The 13,156-nt window shown below is 39.6% G+C and overlaps 1 protein-coding gene across 4 annotated transcripts in view; it reads left to right on the forward strand.

Annotated features, from left to right (window-relative positions):
- PHF6 (PHD finger protein 6) overlaps positions 1 to 13,156 on the forward strand; it is an 80,860-nt gene that overhangs the window by 22,951 nt on the left and 44,753 nt on the right. For 3 of the 4 annotated variants that reach the window (XM_075539590.1, XM_075539588.1, XM_075539587.1), the window contains exons 6-9: positions 5,784 to 5,953; positions 6,107 to 6,250; positions 7,960 to 8,064; positions 11,365 to 11,498. In XM_075539590.1, the coding sequence (XP_075395705.1) occupies positions 5,784 to 5,953; positions 6,107 to 6,250; positions 7,960 to 8,064; positions 11,365 to 11,498 (553 nt within the window). The remainder of the gene's footprint in view (positions 1 to 5,783; positions 5,954 to 6,106; positions 6,251 to 7,959; positions 8,065 to 11,364; positions 11,499 to 13,156) is intronic. The other variant, XM_075539589.1, reaches the window with a different exon arrangement.

The raw sequence follows: 13,156 nt of genomic DNA on the forward strand, positions 1-13,156 counted from the left end.
CTCAGTTTCTGTTTCTGAGGAGAGCTGCATGTAGAATAGAAATATATTGAAAATATGTTATAATCTGAAGACTTTGCCAGCTTTTCCCTGTTTTCCCCTCTAGAATATGCTCTCAGGCCTAAATTTCTATACTTGCATTAAATATCAGTTTAGGGGGGAAAAATCTGTATAGAGAAGCGGTTCTCAACCTGTGGGTCACAGCTCCTTTGGGGGTCAAACAACCCTTTCTCGGGTTGCCCAATTCATAACAGTAGCAAAATTACAGTTATGGAGTAGCAATGAAAATAATTTGATGGTTGGGGGGAATCACCACCACACGAGAAGCTGTATGAAAGGGTTGCAGCGTAAGGCAGGTGGAGAACTGCTGGTTCAGAGGCGTTTTTATGGAGTATCAGAGCCTTTAGTGATGGAATTTCCATAAGGGGGATGCCTGGATTTAGTTGCTGGCCAACATACCTCATGCACAACTACCACCTGTCCATGATAACCATATCAGTGCTGCTATTTTGATAGATGAAAATGATATCTCACTTGGTTTGCATCTCTCTCATTTAAAGAAGTTAAATTGTTAAAAATGGTTAATATACCACTTGTAGTCTAGAGGAGCCCAGGTGGCGCAGTGTACGTGGTTAGCTGCTAACAGACAGGTCAGCAGTGTGAACCCACTGGACAAAGATCGGTGGTTCACTTCCAGAAAGGTTTATATAGTTTTGCCATAAAGGATTGCTGTGAGCTGGAATAAATGCAGTTGGCAGTGGGTTCGGTTTTCTCTGGCTTATTAGTCTGTGAATTATCTTATTCTTGATCCATGGGAGTCTTAATCTTATATAAGCTTATTTTTTCATAAGGTTATTAATCCTTTTTCATGGGTACAGCAGCTATTTTTCTGTTTAGCGTATACCATTTGATTTTCTCACTTTTTCTTATTTTCATACATTTGAAGGCCTAATATACTTAAGATGCAAGAGTGCTTTGTGACTTTCACAATTTCTGTTATAGTCCACTATAATTTTTTTATTGAACGATTACATATTTGGGGCAGACAAATACATCTTTTGGATAATGAACATGTCCTGGGAATGGAATCCCTCCTGAAGTCATATCTCTGTAGATGTTTTAAGAACACAAGAATGGGAAAAAAAAGAACACAAAAATGGCCATTTTGTTAAAAGTAGACAGTGGTGCCTACTATCAATTTCCTTGGAGTGATAGGGTCTGAAGAAGATATCTATCTTCAGCTGGCTATTCTTTCTTCGCAGGGAGAGTTCTTCATATGAATTGTCCTGTTGCCTGGAAAACACTCTCCAATAATGTTTACCTTTCCCCTTTTTTTCTTCTGAAATCCTATCCGTTATACAAATTTACTTTCAAAGAAATTGACTGTCTAGTGCTTGCATTTGCCTGATTTTATATATTAAAGCAAACTGACTGAATTAGCCTTTTCTTACCAACGTGAATAGGCTTTTTATTTTTGTAATTTTTTTATTAAATACTTTTATTGGGGGCTCTTAAATCTCTTATCACAATCCATACATTCATCCATTGTGTCAAGCACATTTGCACATATGCTGCCATCATCATTTTCAAAGCATTCTTTTCCTACTCGAGCCCCTGATATCACCTCCCCATTTCTTTCCCCTCCCTCCACACCCTCCCTCCCTCCCTCATGAACCCTTGCTAAGTTATAGATTATTATTTTCATATCTTGCCTCATCCTCGGTCACCTCTCACCCACTTTTCTGTTGGTTATCCCCCCTGGAAAGGAGTTCTGGGTTGATCCTTGTAGTTGCTTGCCCCTTTCTTCCCTCACCCTCCCTTAATCCTCCTGGTATCTCTACCCTAATTTTTTAACATCTTATTCAGATTGATGGTAGCATTTGCTAATTAGGAGTTAGAATGTTTTCTAAATTACTGATGATCTAGAATTAAAAGTAATAATGTGGAAAAGAGGGAAATGAAGGTATTATAGCTGTACCAAGCAACTTTCTATAGCTTGGCCCTAGGCAAAGTGAACACTCATTTGGTTTGGAACACGTTTTTGAACACCAAATATATGGTCTTGTCCACCAAACGCTTTCAAGAAATAAAACATTAGTGTAGGAGGCTTGGTAGGGCGTGACCAAGAGTAATGTAACTGAGAGGAATTACTGAAACCCAAATGAAGGCTGAACATGATAGTGGGACAAAAGGAAAGTAAACGGAAATAGAGAAAAGAGCTAGGAGGCAAAGGGTATTTATAGAGGTCTAAATGTGGGCATGTACATATGTAAATGTATTTATATAGGTTGATGGGGAGATAGATCTAAGTGCATGTATGTATAGGTTTAGTATTAAGGTAGCAGATGGACATTGGGCTTCTACTCAAGTAATCTCTCAATGCAAGAATACTTTGTTCTATTAAACTGGCATTCCATGATGGTCACCTTCCTGACACAATTGCTGAAGACAGTGGGTGCATAAGCAAATGTGGTGAAGAAAGCTGATAGGCTTGAAGGTAACAAGCGGCCATCTAGCTGAGAAGCAACAAATCCCACATGGAAAAAGCACACCAGCCTGAGCGATAACGAGGTATCGAAGAGATCAGGTATCAGGCATCATCAGAACAAAAAAATCATATCATTGTGAGTAAGGGGGAGTGTGGAGTGGAGACCCAAAGCCCAGCTGTAGGCAATTGGACATCCCCTTACAGAAGGGTCTCAGGGAGGAGACAAGCCAGTCAGGGTGTGATATAGCAACGATGAAACATACAACTTTCCTCTAGTTCCTAAATGCTTCCCTCACCCCACTCCCATTATCATGATCCCATTTCGACCTTACAAATCTGGCTAGACCAGAGGATGTACAGTGGTACAGAGCGGAACTGGAAACACAGGGAATCCAGGGCGGATGGTCCCTTCAGGACCAGTGGTGAGAATGGCGATACCAGGAGGGTGGGAGGAAGGTGGGGTAGAAAGGGAGAACTGATTACAAGGATCTACATATAACCACCTCCCCCCGCTGGGGGACTGACAACAGAAAAGTGGGTGAAGGGAGACATCGGACAGTGTAAGATATGACAAAAATAATAATTTATAAATTATCAAAGGTTCATGATGGAGATGGGGAAGTGGGGAGGGAGGGGGAAAAATGAGCTGATGCCAGGGGCTTAAGTGGAGAGCAAATGTGAGAATGATGAGGGCAATGAATGTATAAATGTGCTTGACAAATTGATGTATGTATGTATTGTGATAAGAATTGTATGAGCCCCTAATAAAATGATTTTTAAAAAAATAAATAAAACATTGGTAGTGAATGACACCTTTCCATTAACAGTAGTCATTGTTTCAATTTATTGAATAATGCAGTCCTAAAGTGCCTATGCATGAATGAGTTAATCCAATACATGTGTAACACAATAACAAAACTCATCTGCTTAGGTTGGAAATTCCTTTTGTACTTGATATTTAATTGCCTTATCAGTTGGTATTTCCTTTGTAGATCTCTTGTAGAATTTGCTCCTTCATTTTCCATGATGGTGTGAACAGCACTATCCAGTAGAACTTTCTCCAGTGAGATGCATGATCTATGTTGTGTAGCGCACTTGCCGCTAATCACATGTGCCTAATATGCACCTGAGATGTGCTTAATGCAACTGAGAAACTGAGGTTTAATTTTATTGAATCATTTTTGGCGTAAATGTTGCTACTGGCCAGATATTGCTAGTGCCTACTATAATAAACACTACAGATAAGCTAGATACCCTACCTTATTTTTTCTTTTTTAAAAATCATTTTATTGGGGGCTTGTACAACTCTTCTATACATCCATCCATTGTGTCAAGTACATGTGTACATTTGTTGCCATCATCATTTTCAAAACATTTTCTTTCTACTTGAGCCTTTGGTATCAGCTCTTTATTTTGCCCCTCCCTTCCTACTTCCCTCCCTCACGAAGCCTTGATAATTTATAAATTATTATTATTTTTCATGTCTTACACTGTCCAATGTCTCCCCTCACCTACTTTTCTGTTGTCTATCCCCAGGGAGGGGCTTATATGTAGATCCTTGTGATCGGTTCCCCCTTTCTACCCTACCTTCCCCTTCCCCTCCTGGTATCGCTACTCTCGTTACTGGTCCTGAGGGGTTTATCTGTCCTGGATTCCATGTTTCCATTTCTTATCTGAACCAATGTATATCCTCTGGTCTAGCTGTATTTGTAAAGTATAATTGGGATCATGATAGAGGAGGGGAGGAAGCATTAAAGAAATAGAGGAAATTTGTATGTTTCATCATTGCTTAACTTCACCCTGACTGGCTCGTCTCCTCCCCGTGACCCTTCTGTAAGGGGGTGTTCAGTTGCCTACAGATGGGCTTTGGGTCTCCCACTAGGCACTCCTCCTCATTCACAATGATATGTTTTTTTGTTCTTTGATGCCTGATACCTGATCACTTAGACACATTGTGATCACACAGGCTGGTGTGTTTCTTTCATGTAGGCTTTATTGCTTCTCAGCTAGATGGCCACCTGTTTACCTTCAAGCCTTTAAGATGCCAGGTACTTCATCTTTTGATAGCTGGGCACCATCAGCTTTCTTCCCCACATTTGCTTATATACCCACTTTGTCTTCAGCAATCATGTCGGGAAGGTAAACATCATGAAATGCCAATTTAATAGAACAAAGTGTTCTTGCATTGAGGGTGTACTTGAGTAGAGGCCCAATGTCCATCTGTGACCTTAATACTAAACCTACAAATTTTTGCAAATATATCTATTTCCCTATCATCATATATAAATATATTTACATATGTACATGCCTATGTCTAGACCTCTATACGTGTCCTTTGCCTCCTAGCTTTTTCCTTTATTTCCTTTTACTTTCCTCTTGTCCCACTATCATGGTCAGCCTTCATTTGGGTTTCAGTAATTCCTCTCGGTTACATTGCCCTTGATCATGCCCTACCAAGCCTCCTACACCCTCCTTGCCATCGATTTTGGATCACTCATTGTTCCCTTGTCCCTGGGTTTGTTAATACCCACTTCCTTTCCGCTGCTTCCCCCTCTCTTATGTGCCCCCAGAACCGTCGGCCCCATTGTTTTCTCCTCCAGATTGTTTATCCCGCCTATCTTATCTAGATAGACCTGCAGAGATAATAATATGCATAAAAACAAAGCAACAAAAGAAAACAAAATAAAGCAAGAACAACAAAAAATCGATGACAAAAAAATAAGAAATGCCTGTAAATAGTTCAAGGTCTGTTGACCTTTAGGAGTGTTTTCCGGTGGAGTCTGATGGGGGGCCCCCGCCCTGGCCCCAAAGTCTATTTTTTCCCTACTTTATTTTCATCTTAGTTTTCCAAGTTAATGTATGAGATTAAACCGTGGACAAAACAAGAACTCTTGTAAAAACTAGGTTAAAAATGTTGACCGAATTACTCATACACATTCATATACATGTGCAAAACCACAAAACTCCATAGAAATACAAAATTAAAAAAGTATTAAGATTATAATAAAGCTTGTTGATGTATTTGTTTTTTATTGTGTATCTGCGAGCGGTTCCTATGTTGAACATCATGAACCATTTTTTGTGGCACAGTGGCTTAAATACTGGGCTGCTCAGAAGCTGTCATTTAAGGTTTCTGAATCAGAATCCACTCAGTGGTAGTGGGGTTGGAGTTGAGTTTGCTTATGTCTGGAGGTGATTTCAGTCTAGGGAGAAAGGTATATTCTAAGGATTCATAAACAAGTGCACATTTTTAAGTTGGTCCCTATAAAGCTTTGTCTGCTTTGTAAACATTTTCAAGCAGCTGATTTAGAAGAAAGCTTTAATGAGCATGAACTAGAGCCTTCATCGCCTAAAAATAAAAAGAAAAGTCGCAAAGGAAGACCCAGGAAAACTCATTTCAAAGGGCTGTCTGAAGATACCAGGTCCACATCCTCCCATGGAACAGATGAAACGGAAAGTAGTTCCTATGTAAGTCGAAGAATGCTTTCTTCTTTCTTTTCTATGGGACCGAGATTATATTGAATTTAAACTGAAGTTCGTTATTTGATATGGTTTAAATGAGACCAATGGCCTGTTTTAGGGGAGGTTTTTAAAGAGTCACATTTTTCTTTGCATTCACAGAGAGAGAGGTCTCCACACAGAAGCAGCCCTAGTGATGCCAGGCCCAGATGTGGATTCTGTCATGTAGGTGAGGAGGAAAATGAAGCTAGAGGAAAACTGCATATATTTAATGCCAAAAAGGCAGCTGCACATTACAAGTGCATGGTGAGTATGGTTCTTTGTATGCACTTCCAAGTTCTTTGGGAAAGTCATTCAGCAGGTAGCCAAATACAGCCCTTTTCTTTACATTCGTGTTTAAGAATTAGGAAGCGTATATCCTGTGATCCAAATTTTAATAAAAGGCACATTGGGGAAGTCCTGTCTTTCTGCTTTAGTAGAGGTCCCTGCATAGACTACTAACCCAAAGGCTGGCGGTTTGAATCCACTGACCAGCTACAGAAGAAAGACCTGGTGATCCATGTCCTTAGGATTCTAGCCATTGCCAGTCTACTCTTAAGAGAGCAAAAAAGTGATGGAGGCAGGGGAAGACTCTGGGAGGAGTGTGAGAGTTAAAGACAACAGAGGTAAATACTGTTAAATCCACAATTCTGCCAGATTGGTGGTCTGTGATGAGCTGCATGGATACACGTGGAGGCTGAATGGATCTTAGACGGGAGCATGAGCGTATACTATGGGTTTGTCAGAGGATATTTGTGCATGTGTATTTACCTTTGCAGCAACTACGAGGAGGAGGGAGCAGGCTTCAAAAACTTTATGGGAAATTCTATTATCTTTTCATGCCATTTTTTTCATGAACTTTTGGAAGTTCCGTCATAACAAATAGGCACAGCATAGTCCACAAAGACAATGTTCTACATACATACGACTGGTCAGTAGCAAGTAAGATCTTAAGAATTCAGGAGTGGCCATCTAAGGCAGCTCATTGCCTGGAACAAAGAGTGATGAATAATGACAACACATGGAAACAGTTAGCCCAGTGGACTAATGACCTTGAGATCAGAAGAACTAAATGGTGCTCAGCAATCACGATCAACTTCCCTGAAAGGGTTCCCTTTAGAAGATCCTCAATAGAGGGGGTAATGTCAAGATTATAAAAAAAAAAAAAGACCAGGTTTATTGGTCAGACGGAAGCTATGGCCCTTTGTTACCCCACAGGTCTGGAAATAAACTCACCTCCATGGCTCAATTTTCAGCAAAAAAAAAAAAAATAGGCCTATAAGGGGAACAGTAACATTAGGGATCTTTCGGTTATAAATGTTTTTATACACACACTGAGTTGCAGTTACTTTTGAGCCGATTCTTCTAATAGACTCTTAAATTCCATGTGGACATGAAGTTTATCTTTGCATCCTTAGGTCTAGGCCAGATATATGTAGGCACACCTAAGTGGTTTTTTATATTAGATTGTACTGAATTACTCATCCCTTTTTGATTGAGTTTTTAAAATTATGTTTATCAGCGATTCTTAACTAGAGAGGCAGATGCGATTTCCTTGGGGACTTTATCCAAAATACATGTACCCAAGCCCCCACATGAAATAGATCCCAGACATGACTATTTGGAGAAAATAAAATCCCCAGAGGATTTTGATCTGCATCTATGGTTGAAATTTGCTGATTTAAAAGATCCCTTTTGAAAACTTGTTGGAAATGTACAACAGTTAAGAATCTTCAGTGTCAGAATCCAGAGGTATTTAATCTGAGCTTGCACATTGCCGATTGTAGTTTTATATCAAATTTTGGTTTATATTTTAATCATATAGGTGCTTTCAAATATTGGAGTTGGTACATGATTTTTTAAAATCTTCTTCCTCAGGAAATTAAAATAATATAACACCTCAGTTCCAATGTTGTTTAATCTTTTTTTTCCCCAGGAATTCTGAGTGTTAACATTTCTGCTTTTTTCTTCTCCAGTTGTTTTCTTCAGGCACTGTGCAGCTCACAACAACATCAAGAGCCGAATTTGGGGATTTTGACATTAAAACTGTACTTCAAGAGATTAAGCGAGGAAAAAGAATGGTCTGTAATTTTCTATTTAGGTTACGCAGTATTCCTCTTGATTTTCTGCTTTAAATTGAAGAATAGATCTCAGATCTACCCAGTCTTTAGAAACTCCATATGTTACAGTATGGTTTTCTTTGGCACCATAATTAAAGGGTTATTACCCCTTGATCCTTTTTCTATGTTGCTTTACTACTCAAGGAAATTGCTAAATCAATGAGAACATGAATGTGACATACCGCACTAAGTGTTAGATTGATTTGTTTAAGCCTTAAACTTCATTTTATTTTTTACATTGACACATTTATATTGTAATAGGTCTATGGGAAGCCATATTAAAAAGGGAAATGTAACTAAATAATGATTTACGTTTGCTTGAGGAAAACATAATTCTGATATAGCAGTGAAAACTATCATATTACTTATTTATCGGTTCTAAGTAACAGGAAAGGATCTTTTTCTTTCTTTTTCCTAGAGCCTTCTTTCTTTTTTTTTTGAAGTATTTTATTGGGGGCTTGTACAACTCTTATCACAATCCATACATCCATCCATTGGGTCAAGCACATATGTTGTCATCATCATTGTCAAAATATTTGCTTTCTACTTGAGCCCTTAATATCAGCTCCTCATTTTCCCCTCCCTCCCCACTTCCCCCTCCCCTATAAACCCTTGATAATTTATAAATTGCTATTATTTTGTCATATTTTACACCATCCAGTCTCCCTTCCCCCAGTTCTCCGCTGTCCGTCCCTCAGGGAGGAGGTTATATTGAGGTTCCTTGTAATCTGTTCCCCCTTTCTTCCTCACCTTCCCTCTACTCTGCCTTCCTGGAGCCTTCTGTTTAGTTAAAGTGCACTTGTAAAGTATTGTCACTTAAAATGTTTATCCTAGCTTAAATGTTTCCTTAATAAAAATGTACCTTAGTGTTGTATTACCAGCAAAGAGTATCCCTGACTCACTGGCTAGTTTATGAATATCACACAATGTCTTTTATATTGCAAAAGCATTTCAGTTGCATTTAAGTTGAGAACACAGTAGACCTCATCAATCCCCCACCTTGATGTGTGACTTGTCCAGATGATTTGCATGTGCCTTATTTATGCCATTTGTCATCACTATTCTTGAAGTGCTTTAAAGCAGATTTTGGACTCCCTGTTATTTTACTCTGAAAACCTCAGTTTTCATCTATAAGAACTTCAGTCATTCCTTACCTAATCCCAGTGTCACTACACTGTATAAATCAAGATACTTCTTTAGTATCATGTAATTCCCCGTGCGTATTTGTATTTTCCCAACTGCCTCAAAACCTGCCTTTGTAAGGATGCCTTGTGTGAATCAAGATCACAGCGGGGACCACACAGTACATTTGGTGGTTATGTATCTCTGAAGTAATCTTGGCACGTAACCCTCTTTTTGTTTTATTTTTTGATTACCGTTGCCTTATTGAAGAAAACTTGTTAATTGCTCTGTAGAATATCCCATAGTTTTGATTTGTGTCTTATGATTAGATTACATTTCAACTTGTGAGGGGCGCAGATGACTTTGCAGGTGGGAGAGACTATCTTCTATTTTGTCATCGTGTGTTGTCCTCGGGTTCAGTGATGAGTCCCCTCGCTACATAGTGAAGTGCCCCTTCAGTCTTTAATGGTGTCTTTTGAATCCATTAGAGATGACCTTTTGCAAAACCCTTTCTGAAGGTGTTGACAAACTTTAGAGGAATGATGGACTACAAGGTGCATTTGAAAAATGCCTGTCAGAACTCAATTAAGAATTTGAATATACTTGAGAAGCTAGCACTGTGAAAATTGGTGGTGTTCTAGATACAGTTCAGTTCATTGATAATTTTGATTAAAAATGAAACTCTACTCCCCCCAACTACCATGATCCGAATTCTACCTTGCAGGGCTGGATAGGGCAGAGGTTGTACACTGATGCATATGGGGGCTGGAGGCACAGGGAATCCAGGGTGGATGATACCTTCAGGACCAAGGGTGTGAGGGGCAATGCTGGGAGAGTGGAGGGTGAGTGAGTTGGAAAGGGGGAACTGATTACAGGGGTCCACGTGTGATCTCCTCCCTGGGAGAGGGACGGCAGAGAAGGGGTGGGGGGAGACTCCGGATAGGGCAAGATATGACAAAATAACGATGTATAAATTACCAAGGACACATTGGGAGGGGGGAGCGGGGAGGGAGGGGAAAAAAAAGAGGACCTGATGCAAAGGGCTTAAGTGGAGAGCAAATGCTTTGAGAATGATTGGGGCAGGGAATGTATGGATGTGCTTTATACAATTGATGTATGTATATGTATGGATGGTGATAAGAGTTGTATGAGTCCCTAATAAAATGTAAAAAAAGAAAGAAGGAAAAGACTAGCAATCACAAATTCCAAAAAAAAAAAAAAAGAAACTCTATAACAGAACCTATAGTATGAGCAACATAAAGGAACAATTACTTGAGCATACATAACGCAGTGTTAGTGTGCTATGTCCCTGGAGGTGACTAGCATGCCAATTTAGTTCACTTGATCTATTAATTACTATCTCTGCACTGATGAAGATTAATTAAACACTAGCCTAACATTTCACTAAGTATGCTCCCAAAGGAAATGACTCCATAAAACTTCTCCATCACTCTCTCCCCCCCCCCCCCCCGAAAAAAGGGTATCTTAGAGGTTGTGTAGTATACCCCTTCTCCCACTGTCCTGGAGAAAAGGCTGTAGTACGAGTTTTGCAATCAAGGAGTCTGCTTAACCTAGCTTTGAACATGTTTGTAGCCAAGGTAGATCTAGACCGAAATGAGTTCTACAAAGATCAACGGGCTGCTTTAAAGTTGCTCTGCGCTTCTGCCTGCTGGGTAGCAGTCCCTCTCGGGGAGATCACAGTTACCTTTTCTAAATATTTGGCATAGTCATACCTGTAATGAAAAAGGATATAATCAGAAGTGGGAGAGGAGGAGTTCCATCCACTGTAATAAAGAATGCAGTTCCCTTTTGTGTGTTTGGCAGTATTGGTGAGTATCTTACTGATGTTCAGGTGTCAGGTCTCTAATGGGTACTGCAGTTTTTCTAACAAGCTGGCAGTTGAACACATACTAAATAACGTAAAGGCCAGAGGATGATTAGAAATGTTATCAAATTTGGCTTAAATTGCAGTATTGTTTGATAGGTCTGCCCCTCCTTTATTTCCAGTGGAAAATACAGCTGTTTTGTTGTGGTAGAGTGGAATGCTTGGATGAAATATGCCCAAGTAGAATACATAAGATTGCATGAGCTTTGAAAATAAAACACGTTCTTATTATTCCTTTCTCTTTCCCTAAACAGAAATGTACACTTTGCAGTCAGCCTGGTGCTACTATTGGATGTGAAATCAAAGCCTGTGTTAAGACTTACCATTACCACTGTGGAGTGCAAGACAAAGCCAAGTACATTGAAAACATGTCCCGAGGAATTTACAAGTAAGAAACAGCTCTCCTAAACATGCTAATCAGAACCAACCTTGCAACAGATGACATTAGGTGACTTCAGCCCCATTCTTTGGGCTGTGTAGCACTGTGTAGAAGACTGTGGATGTTGTGTAAGAAATGGGACTGCAGCTGTCATTTTCCTCTGATTACCTACCCCTGCAGTAGCGTTCAGTTACTCACTGTTTATTACACGTATTTATATACCAGACTGGCTGGTCCTGTACAGATTTATAGCCTCAGAAACCCTACACAGGGTCACTATTAAATAGAATTGACTCAGTGGTTTAAATTAAAGCGCAAACAGCTCTGGTGGTGGTAAAGCACATGGCTGCTAATCATATGATTAGAGATTCAAATCCACCAGCCATTCCATGGGAGAAAGCTGAAGCAAACTGCTTCCATAAGGATGTAAACCCTGGAAACCTCTTAAGACAGCTCTGCTCAGTTCTATAGAGTCTTTATGAGTTCAAATCAACTCAAAGGCAACTGGTTTGGTCGTTTGGGTTTATACTATGTACAAAGGAGCCCTGGTGACACAGTGGCTAAAGCACTGTGCTGTCGACCTTTGCTATCTGAAAGTTTAGCAATTCAAGGCCACTAGTAAGTTGACGTGGCAGTCAGCTTCTGTAAAGATGACAGACTCGGACGTGCTGTGGGGCACTTCTGCTCACTCCTATATACAACGTCACTATGAGTTGGAATCAAGTCAACAACCTACAATTGACACCCATTTAGAGGAAAAGCTTCAAAACCTACCACAGACTGTACCCCAAAATAAACTATAGATGAATTAAAATTATAGACATTTAAAAAAAGAAAGACTAAGACTTTAAGTGTGGTTAGGAAATACAGGAGCTAGTCTTATATTCTTTTTTCTGTTTTATTAAACATTTGATTAGGGACTCATACAACTCTTATCACAATCCATACATCCATCCATTGTCTAAAGCACATCTGTACATTCGTTGAGTCCTATATTCTTAAAGGCTTTTTATAAGCATAAAAGGAAACTTAGAGGGGTTTTTTTTTCTCTCTATTTTTGAGCATGTTAAAAACTCCTCCCGCTGAAAATCTGACAGCCCCCCCCCCCGTAGGTACTGTTCTCACATCCTCAAGGTCTTGTTACCCACTCACTCCAGCCCTCTAGAATAAGTCAGCCCTCCCCCCTACCTTTGACCATGCCTACCAGGAAGGCTGAGATGCAGTAGTGTTTTTTTTACATAAAGATAATTTTAAATCAGGAATGTTTACCATAGGCCCACCAAGAGAAACCGTCTAGCCAGGAAAATGCAATCCATTTGAAAATTTGACAAAAGACATGAGCAGACAACTAACAAAAGGAATAGCCATGGATAGTAAGCATATGAGAAGATGTTTAACTTTAGTGGTATTCAAGGAAATGCAAAAAGAAGATGCTCATTCTCTAATGTTAGCTAGGTAACGGGAGGTAGGTCTTCTCATTCAATACTAAGCTTGAATATAAATTAGTGCAACTTTTTTGAAGAGCAGTTTGCCATTAGAGATCAAAGCCATAAACAGTACATCTAGCAAATTATCTTGGGGAAGGAAGCAGACCAGAATACCAAGTAAAGATGCCAGAATTTCTTCGGCTTATTGTTCATGATGGCTGTGTAGGATCATTTTGCTGC

Source organism: Tenrec ecaudatus, chromosome X, assembly GCF_050624435.1.
Source record: "Tenrec ecaudatus isolate mTenEca1 chromosome X, mTenEca1.hap1, whole genome shotgun sequence".
Taxonomy (NCBI): Eukaryota; Metazoa; Chordata; class Mammalia; order Afrosoricida; family Tenrecidae; genus Tenrec; species Tenrec ecaudatus.